Genomic DNA, 10,905 nt, shown 5'->3' with positions numbered 1-10,905 from the left:
GTTTATCTGAGTTCTTATTATTATAATTTTCATCATAATAAAGTATATCTATAATGAAATGCTAATCGACATAGCCTTTATCACTGCTTAGAATACAATGAAATATTGTGTGCCTTAATTATTCTGTTTAAGAAGCCACATCATCACACAGAAGGATTTATTTCAAACACTCGACTGACATTATGAAGTGAGTTTGGAGTAAAACGTTATTAAATGTGGTATATTCATGTGCTCTCAGATGGAGCAGCATTTACTACACATAGCCGTCAGTTTTTGATGTGTTTATTTTGTTATTGAGAGGAAAGCGTGCAGTAAATTAGGGCTGCACAATTAATCGAAATTAAATCGCAAAGGAATTCATGTGCTCTCAGATGGAGCAGCATTTACTACACATAGCCGTTGATGTAGCCTATTGTAGTAATGTTGTCTCTGGTATTCTGATCTGTGAGCGTATATGCGTTCAGGGGGAGTGGCTTCGGATGGCAATTGCAGGGAGGGTGGGACGTTCGCTTTCAGTGCTATCAGGCTAAAGTTAGCATTTTCCAAGATCTCCTACTGCACCTTTAATATACCTGGGCGGCCTACTCAAGTAAAGTCTATGTGTGGGAAGCACTGCATATAATATATATATTAGGGATGTGCAACAGCGATCGAGTACTCTGCCATGACAGCGATGATCGTGGAAAAAAAAAATTCTGATTGTTATAGCGGCACTTGGGGCGGCACCCTGAGCTCTGATTGTTTAGCTTGCCAGCATGCAGTCCAAAATATAGACGAGAGAAGAGAAAGAAGCATGGCTTCGAAATCACGTAGTGATGTCTGGGTTAGCTACATACATATCTGATTATTTCAATATAGGATGCATTGGGATATTAACATTTATTTACATGCTGAATTTGCTGCATATTACCAGTGTTTAGTTTCATGCTCAAATGAGTTATTTGAGACGGTCATATTGCTTTTAGATGTTTCTTTTTTTTTTTTTTAAATACTGATGTTATAATAATGCAGCAGTGATTTTTTTCCTCATATTTCTTCAACAGTAGGTATACTTCAATAAAAAATACTTCGTATGGCTTTGAAAACGCGATTCAGGAATCACTTGGTAATGTACATAAAAATATAGCAAAAATCTGCCATAAACATAGCATTGTAATGAGAACATTATAGAATGTGAAATCTATAGTAAATTCTGACTTCTTTCCTTGGCCGTGTTTCAGCGCGCTGTTATGAAAGCGCATCACGGCGGGAGTTCTCTCTCTCTCTCTATCTCACGCTATAACGCGTAACTTAAAAGTTCAAGTGGCATTTGCATCCTTTTGTGCAGATACAAGTTGTAATGTTGCATCTATGTTATGTATCTAAGTTATCTGATTAATATCATAGGATGTGTCATAGAACAGGCTTCAGTTTATTTGCATAAAGTCACTCTTCAGCTTAAGGCAGCTATTCCTTTTTAGATGCTTCTTTTTTAATAACATTGCTGCATCATAATCATAATCTAAGTGTTCTAATCATGTGTTCATGTTTTCATAGACAGGTTTTCATGTAATGTTTTTATTTTTAACATTCATTTTCATAACAGTACTACGAGTATTCGTTATTGAAACCTATTGATGATCGAAATGAAAAATTGCCAAAAATGCCCATCCCTTAATATATATATATATATATATATATACACACACACTTTTTTTATAATAGAAATGATCATTCTACTAGAAGAGAGTCTTTTTTGTCAGCTGGGGATGTGTGGATTATTTTGAAGCGGTCTAAATAGAGCTACATATTTTGTACCATCAAAAATGGTCTATATTGAGGCCCAATCACCTGCATTAAATGGAGAAAAATACTGGAATATTATCCTCCAAATTTTTCTCATTGGCTGAAGAAACGTGGGGGTGAGTAAATAATCAGGAAACTTCATTTTTGGGTGAAGTATTCCTTTAAAACTGAGAGAGCTGAGCTCTTTTTTAAAACATGGATTTCAAAACCATGCAACATCTAAAAATAACCTTTGAAGGAATGCAACTCCCACAGTGAGAGGAGTCAGTCTGTGATAGCATAAAAACACACCATCCTCCCTCAGGAACAATATGCTGCCTTGTGACTATGAATAACAGGGGCCGGAAGGGAGAGATATAGAGATTGGGAAAGATGGAGGGGAAGAAAGCTGTATGGATTTAGGAGAAACAGAGAGAGCAGACATACTTGACCACATGAAAAGCAGGATGGAAGGTTCTAGACTCCAGCAGCCAAGAAATGAACGCTCGAGTTCGCTCTGAATACGTCGTCTGCAGCTCAGGGATCTCAGTCTGGAAAACAACAACAATAAACGGGTTTTCTATTCATTCCAAATTTTCTATTCATGTCAATAAAATGAAAGGTAAAGCACTTTCTGCAGCAAAAAATTTATTTGATTTCCATATTAAATAAATTATATATGTTTAATGACTCTGATTACCAATGTTTTTGATAATATATATGGTATTAAATCATAAATAAAAAAAATTTAAACAGACAACAGAATTTCTGAAATGAATCATTTATTTATTGTGAAACTATTATTGTAAAAAGCTTAATTATTAAGTTGTTTAAATTGATTAGACATTATTTTTTGATTATTATGTAATAATCAATGTAATTAAACCATTAAAATGGAATCCATAAAAACTCAAACTGAAAACACAGAATTTAAAAGTAAAATGGAAACTCCATAGGGCCCCAAAAATGTAACTTATGATAAACTTTTAATAAATTGTTGTTACATTCTGCAAGTTACATGATTTAAAGTAATTAGACACTTTTGGTCATTAACATTTAATTTATACATTATTTATTATTTTATACATAATACATTATATATTAATACAGAATCAAGAAAAAAAAAAAAGGAATTTGGGGAAAAATACAACTGATTTCATAGGGCCCTAAAATGGAATTTTGTTAACCTTTTAATAAATTGTTAAATTCTATTAGTTGCATGATTTTAATTAATTAGACATGCTTTTTAATTACAAACATTAAAATGGAATTCAGAACATTAACAAAACAAACAAACAAAAAAACTGAGTCCAGAAAAATTAAAAAAGATCAAATGAAATTTGGGGTGGGCAACCTGATTTCTTAGTATGGGGAATCTGGTACATTCAGATGTTTAGGACAGTGGTTTTTGTTTTGAAACTGGAGTGAATTATGTGAGGTTTAGATCATTTAGAGAACAGATACATGGCCCACAATCCCCTCCAGGGTGAGATAATGCTGACCGACAGTGACGCCTTCCAAAATGAAAAACAAATGAGCTGAACTCAAGACAAACTTTGGTTCATTTTCTAATGCTGATCAGAAGCAGCTTCTGTCTTTCATAATGTGGAGAATATGATCAAGTGAGCAAAGAGTTTGAGAAACACGAGCCAATGTGTGTTTGCGGCAGGGATGCTGTTTTAACACGTAAGAGGCCATAGTCTATAAATCACTTCCCTGATGTTTCAACAACAACAACAAAAAAAAGGCAACAAAAATAGATTTTTTTTAATGTCCATTGCAGTGTTATTTTAGTATCATTGATATACTGTTATAGTTTTTGGAAATATTTTGAATTAGATTTTATAGATATTTTCTATTAATAATTTAATTAAATTTGAGAAATTTTGTTATTTTTAAGTGTTTTTTTTTTTATTTAATATGCATATATATACATCTATATATATATATATATATATTATTAAGCTTTAGTTTATTTAGTTTACAATTTTTAGTACCTGTATATTATTTTATCTCTGTTAATTTTAATTTCATTTCAAGTTATGAATTTTTTTTTTATGGTTTTAGTTTAGGATAATAACCTTGGACTTTCTGACCCTCAAAATTAAACTGGTTGTTTGTGCTACTGCGCTTTTAAGACGCCTATAAATAAATGAGCTCTGCTATGACTTGCACAGTTCAAGCTGTCATTCATTAAGTCACTTAATATTAATTAGGTGTGAATAGGTGGTACCTTTATAATGTCTAACTATGCAAGACTTCATGCTAATATGCTCGTGTTTGTGACATCAACGCAATGCGATTCCTGAAAATGTCATTTTTGTAGCTTTTACAAAAGAGCAAGAAAAATCCTGTTCCTTAGGATAAATATGATATGTCACCTTTAACACGACAGGGTGAAAGAAAATACTTGTGAGAAATGGAGAGCAGTTCACCATGCACGCACACACACACACACTCACCATGTTGGACGGTAAGGATGCATAATTGGGGAAGCCCAACACGTCACGTATGAACGTCTCGTTACAGCACTTCCCCACCCACAAATACATCACCTACAGAGCAAAGGGCAGAAATCACAGTGTAGAATTAATGAGAGAAGCTGCCGAGACACAACATTGCTCTATCCTGATAACTTGTGTGGTTTTGTGCAGTAATGCTTACGCTGCCACAGTCCATGAGGAAGGCCCCCTCTCTGGTGAGTTTCTCTGCAGTGAGCTGCAGTAACGGAGGCTGAGGAATCACAGAGTCATTCAGGTGCAGCGCCGCCTACAGGACAGATACAGCACATCAATCTATTCATTCTATCCCACACTTCAACATTATTAGCTACTTTTTTTTTTAAAAACTGGCTGCTGATATTTGACTAGCTGTTGGCAGTGATTTTTTTTGATTGTCAGATTGATACATGAGGTTTTAGAAAAAGCATGTCAACTTCAACTCCCTTGAAGTGTTATGTTTTTGTTTGTTTGTTGTAGTGCCACAATACAACTACAATTTAACTTAAAGTCTGAGAATGATGTATTACAAAATGTGAGTAAATCTAAACATTGGTAAATATGTATAAAAAAAGAAGATTTTTATAATTTTGTAAATGGCAGGAAATGATTACAGGTGGAAAAGTAAATCCATATTAACATCTATTTAAGTTTGAAGTAAGGCTGCACAATTAATTGAAATAAAACCAAAATCATGATTTAGGTCACATAACGTGCCAGCCATCTTCTCAAACTGTAATGAGAAGCGCTTATAAACTGATTGTTGACAACAAAAGAGACACTTTAAAGGCTTCCTGCAGTTTTCCACCAAAAAAAATAAAAGCTTGATGGTTTATCATTTGAAAATTAACAATTTAAGATAAATAGTAGTCCTATAATTTATTAAAAATAAAATACTAGTATAATAACAAAAAAGTAATAAAACTAAATATGATTCTTTATGTCTGAATACTTTCCGTACCCACTGTATATATATATATATTACTGTCTCATATTGCAATAGTACATAATAGTAAATAATACAATAGTAAACAATAGCAAAAATGAACTATAATAATTAAAATTAAAATAATTCATATTATTGTCATACTGATATATAAATCAAAATATTTTGGCCAAAACTACAGTTCAGTTATAATACTCTAGCTATTTTAAAGCATGAATGGGTAACACATTTCGTTAATGATAGTAAATGCATTAACAAATTAACCAACAATGAGCAATTCATTTGTTACAGTATTTATTAATATTTGTTAGTTAATAAAAATACAGGTGTTCATCTTTAGTTCATGTTATCTCATGCCCATTATCTAAGGTTAACAGACACAACATTTGATTTTAATAATGTATTGGTAAATGTTCAAATTAAGATGAACTAAGATTAATAAGTGCTTTTCATTGTTAAAGAATGTAAGTTCAGTAATGTTAACAAATTAAAGTGTTACTCAACAATGTGTTTGATGTTCGTGTTTGGGTTATTGTAGTATGACTATGTTATGTCTTTGCATGTTGTCATTTAGGGAGGCTTTTTTTTTTTTTCATAAAGCAATTGACAGAAAACTAATAATACTGTCACTAATTAAAGGGCCAGCGCTCCCTGAATAACCTGGGATTAAATCTGTTGCTCAAAGGCTCAATGGCAACAGATGGTGGTAAGGAATATTAATCAGTAGGGATGGACTCTACAATCCTGCATCATTATATTCCACACCCGTATGAATGTGCGTTACCTGTTCGGTCATGTTGTCGATGCGGTAGAGGTCCGGATGAACCATGTGCATGATCTGCTGCAGCGGCTGACTCTTCAACTCACACATGGAAAACACTCGCTCATCCAGACGGGTGCTGGTGCCAGTTCGCAGAGCTTTCTGAAGGACCAAACACGCACCATATGAATTATATCAAATGATTAACATGAAAAAACAACAATTTACTGCATTCTGAAGATCTGGGGCCTTTTGCCTTGCACATTTCCCCCTAAGAAACAGACTTGATCCTTTTAATGGCTTTTGAATGACATTTGTTTAGTAGGTGAATCTCTGGTGGTGTGTGTGCATTCAGCACCCCCACCTGTTTGAGCAGAGCAAGTACATATAGAGGAAAAAGACGCAGGGCTGCAGGGGCGATCAGGCCGGAGGGCTGGATGTTTGAGCCGTTAGCGCGATATGCCGTTAAACAATCCACAACGGCATTAACTAACGCGTCTCTGGCATCAGACAGACTGGACGAGATGGAGCGATCGATAGCTGCGAACAGATACAGAGATGATGTTTCCAGCAAAGCAAAACAAACAAAATCAACCTAAATGATGAAAACACAACTCCATAGTGATTATTGTTTTGTTTTAACATCATGTTGGTGAAAAAATGCTCTCACTAGTGTGAAAATGCATGTCATTAAATTATTTTAAATTAGGGCTGCAACAACTGATTGCTAAAATTGCTACTAAATGATGAATAAATAAATAAAAGTGCAACAAATTTCAATTATCGATTTATCACATCTGTGCAACGTGCTTGGAAAACATCTACTTGTCCTGTCACTTACATTTGTGCATTTGGCTGCCACTTTTATCCAAAGTAACTTACATTGCATTCTGCGATTGAGACACATTTTCCTGAATAACTTTCTTTTCATTTTGAAGTTTTGTTAAACAATGAGCGCAATTATTTTGTCTAAAATATATTTTTTCTTGAATATTTACATTTAAATTTTTTCTTTAATATTTCTTACATTTAATGTAAGTTCAAAATTCAACATGTAACACAAGTAATTGTATTTTTTTATGAGAGCAGTGACAGTTTACACTACTTAAATTAAATTAATGACAAAAGTCTTTGAAACAAAAAAGTGAGGTGAAATGCAGTAATTGAAAAATTACTGCATTATCAGTGGTTGCATTTTTGGGGCTGAAATTCAACTTGGTTGTATATTTAAGCTGTGAAAAATCATATTTTTGTCTTTAATGACTTTTGTCATTAATTTACTTCCAGATTACCACAGAGTATAAATCTGGATAATGTATAAAAGTTTGTTATTTTTTATTTGCACATAGCCTACATAAGATACATTCACTATATTGGTTTTCATTGCCTTCAAACTGTGCATTGTTTGGAGGACAACATTGGGCAGGATATGGGATAACAATTTTTTAAATAATGGATTAAAATACATTTATTTTTAATTCAAATGACTGTTCTTATTAATCATTTTAACAGATTAATTGAAAAAAAAATATATATAAAAATATACATTAGTCGCAGCCCTACTATAAATACAGTGTGATGTAAAACAACATATATACACATACTAGCAACAGGACACTGTGCACAATATATTGACATAATATACTGCACTTAAAATGTCAATGTGTTTATTCTACTCACCCATGTTGGCCAGAAGGCATGAGATGGCCTGGATATCAGCTCCAGCAAACACTTCACTCAACTGACTGACCACCGGCAGACACAGAGTGTGCACTCGGATTCGACGTTTACCTGTCAATCATAAAGGCATACCAATCAGAGGAAATCTTACTCAAGTTTGTGGGAGTGGTCTGACGTTGTAAACATGTCAAAAATGGATTAGTATAAATGCGCAAAATGCTTTATTACCTTTACTGGATGTGTAAAGAAGAGCAGCCTGAAAACAAGCGAGCGAAGTATCGGCTAAACTCTCCTCGATTGACATCTGCACAGCAAAACCAGAGTCTGGGTTCACGTTGGCCAGAGAGAGCAAATCAGTGGAGCGTACAAAGAAGTTGCCATGGAAAGTATGGATGGACAAGCCTGTTGACCAATCAGAGAAAGTGTCATTAAAAAGAGACATGAAATCACAGGGCCCTGCAGATACTGGTTCATGGAAGTGTCAATCAAAGCAATTGTGGCACAGAATTAGCTCGTGTAACTCCACCCCCTCACCTTTGGTGCACCTGATCCTCATGACTGCTTCAAACCCGATCTTTCTGGTGAGGTATCGCTGCAGATCTTTCTGAAATTTCTGTCTCTGCGCCGTATTGTGAATGTGATGGAAGGACGGGTAATAAAAGACACTGCCGGCTGAGTATTTGGACACACATGCTGCACAAGACGAAAAGATCATTTCTTGTTTCGCAACTTTGGGTCACATATAAGAGCTGAGAAAGTTAAGTGTGTGTATGTGTACCTAAAGAAGCCAGGTCTGAGTACTGGGAGCTCAGTAAGAACAGATCCACTCCGATCTGCTGTCCAGAACAGTCCAGAGCCAGTTTCTTGTAAAAGTCTGTAGCAGGACCCAAGTGCTGGACGTTCTGAACACAAACAAGCAAACAAAACGCTCAAAATGCTGAAACATTCATTGAAACATAATTATCTGTACATTTTTTAAATCACAATAAATCATGTTATCTAAGATACTTTTGGTTAATTAATCAGGCACACATTTAACTGCCAAACAGGGTAATTACAAGTTTAAAATACTCAAAACGTATTACTGAATATATACAAATGTGTACTAAAACTGGTTTATGTAGTAATATACCAATACATATGAATTGGAGGTTGGTATTGGATTTTGCTACAATAATAATATGGTTAAAAGAAAGGCAATAAAAAGATTATTGTGCCGATACTAGTTAAATATATACATTAAGTGAGTTAATGTTTGTTTTTTGTTCACAGAGAGAAGCCACAAGTGTTGACGTAGAATTAAATTCCAGATACAGTAACAAAAATACCATTAAAAAAAAATATATATATATATTTATAAATATAATATATAATTCTATATAAATATGGAACCTTTAATTATAAACAAGTCTGAAATACACAGACTTCCAGCTGCTCAAAAAGATAAGCAAGATAAAATATGTACTCTTACAACCATCTACATCATTACACTATTGACACCATAAAGTAAACATTGTCAGAATTAATCAAAGGCAAATCATAAAGAATCGCTTGGCATAAATGCATGGTATAAACCAGAGCCGATCCTCCCTATACGCAAAGTAGGCAAGCTGCGTAGGGCCCCCTTGCTCTCAAAGATGATTTAATTTTAGTTTCGTTTTTGAATTTGGCCAGCGGTTATTCGAGACGGAGTGAAACATGGACAAATGCGTTTCATTCATTCATAACTCATACCCCTCCACTGACATAGTTTTGCGTAGGGTCCCCAGAAGTATAGGATCGGCTCTGGCATTAACTGAGTGTAAACTGCGCAACAGCGCCACATTTTGACTTTGCAGTCCTCACATTTATTTAATGGAATCATAAACTTTTGAGTTTAATAGTTTAATAATCACATCAGGCCAATCCTGTTTTTCAGTCCCCAAAATGTAAGGCCCCTTAAAGGAATAGTTCACCCATTTTAACGATGTCCCTACTACGTTTCAGGGCCTTGAACGTGGTAGTTCCCTTGCTGTCTATGCAGGGTCAGACAGCTCTCAGATTCCATCAAAAATATCTTAATTTGTGTTCCGAAGACGAACGAAGGTCTTACGGGTTTGGAACGACATGAGGGTGAGTAATTAATGACAGAATTTTCATTTTTGGGTGAACTATCCCTTTAAGACTTTTGTTATACTATTTATGACTTGTTATTAATTTCAATTTGTACAAACTAAATTTAGGGCTTTTTTTTGCCCTAAATGTTAATTCCTTTATAACTGGTTGAAAAACTTCCCATGTTTTAATCACTGAGCATCCACTGATATGAATGTTTGCATTTATGCATGAACAGGATCTGTTTAAGTTGAATGATGATTCGGGAGCGGTACCTTGGTGCTAGATCTGAGGTTGGGGTCTTCCCGTGACTGCAGGAGTCCAGCGCCGAGGGTGGGCAGCTGGGTCTGAAACACGGACACCCGGCCTCCTGTAGGGGACATGAGTTTATACGCCGCCTGCAGAGCCGGACCCAGAGCACTCTGAGTCTCACGTGTGTGCGTGAACATCCCCGGCAGCGCATTGAGCAGGTCCTTCACCAGCTGTGAGCATATTCACAAACACACTTTCTGTCAGATAACGCAGCTGCAAAAACGGTGTCACATATCAAAGCTTGTGTGATACAGAGATATGAAGCCGGGAAATGGGAACACAAACACAGCTGACCTCGCACACACAAAGACACAAGGTCTCAAAATACAGAGAGAGATTGATAAGATTCAAACCTCTTTACTCTCTTTGAGATTCACCAGCAGACTGTCGTGTGTTGGGATGAAAACATCTAACAAAATCACAAAAAAACATCACTCAATTACTCATCAGATGCAATGCAATGCTCTGTAGGCCTGTTATGAATGCACAATTTAAAAAATGCTATACTATAGTATAGTATATATTAGGGATGTAACGATTAACCGCGAGCCGGTTGAAAATCGATTCAAATATGTGACGATTCAAATCGGTTGAGATGCTAAACAAATCGCGATTAATTTAGGGGTAGGAGTTTATATGAATGTATGTCTGAGGGGAACTTACTGTCTTTAGAAAAGTTTAGATGGTATTTTTTCTTTTCATCTTGCATCTAGTTCATATGTGCAGCGCTTCTTTGTTTACAGCGGAAACGCTTTAAGCGCCACCTGCTGGCAGAGAGTGAATATGCGTCTCATTCAGCTCGTCTGCTGTTTCCATTTCATGCAGATATTTTTATGTATAGTTTCACAAAA

At 35.1% G+C, this 10,905-nt stretch overlaps 1 protein-coding gene across 2 annotated transcripts in view; it reads right to left on the bottom strand.

The window, feature by feature from the left end:
- The window catches only part of LOC107731363 (protein transport protein Sec24B-like), a 31,400-nt gene that overhangs the window by 2,375 nt on the left and 18,120 nt on the right, over nucleotides 1-10,905 (bottom strand). For both annotated transcript variants that reach the window (XM_016542423.1, XM_016542424.1), the window contains 11 exons: nucleotides 10,408-10,463; nucleotides 10,018-10,224; nucleotides 8,427-8,550; nucleotides 8,183-8,341; nucleotides 7,877-8,050; nucleotides 7,649-7,759; nucleotides 6,333-6,508; nucleotides 5,993-6,130; nucleotides 4,429-4,533; nucleotides 4,227-4,319; nucleotides 2,212-2,315 (listed from right to left, as the gene is read on the bottom strand). In XM_016542423.1, coding sequence (XP_016397909.1) covers nucleotides 2,212-2,315; nucleotides 4,227-4,319; nucleotides 4,429-4,533; nucleotides 5,993-6,130; nucleotides 6,333-6,508; nucleotides 7,649-7,759; nucleotides 7,877-8,050; nucleotides 8,183-8,341; nucleotides 8,427-8,550; nucleotides 10,018-10,224; nucleotides 10,408-10,463 — 1,447 coding nt within the window. The remainder of the gene's footprint in view (nucleotides 1-2,211; nucleotides 2,316-4,226; nucleotides 4,320-4,428; nucleotides 4,534-5,992; nucleotides 6,131-6,332; nucleotides 6,509-7,648; nucleotides 7,760-7,876; nucleotides 8,051-8,182; nucleotides 8,342-8,426; nucleotides 8,551-10,017; nucleotides 10,225-10,407; nucleotides 10,464-10,905) is intronic.

This window comes from Sinocyclocheilus rhinocerous, unplaced genomic scaffold (genome assembly GCF_001515625.1).
Source record: "Sinocyclocheilus rhinocerous isolate Xijiao unplaced genomic scaffold, SAMN03320098_v1.1 scaffold939, whole genome shotgun sequence".
Taxonomy (NCBI): Eukaryota; Metazoa; Chordata; class Actinopteri; order Cypriniformes; family Cyprinidae; genus Sinocyclocheilus; species Sinocyclocheilus rhinocerous.
This window is presented reverse-complemented; position numbering and strand designations above follow the sequence as displayed.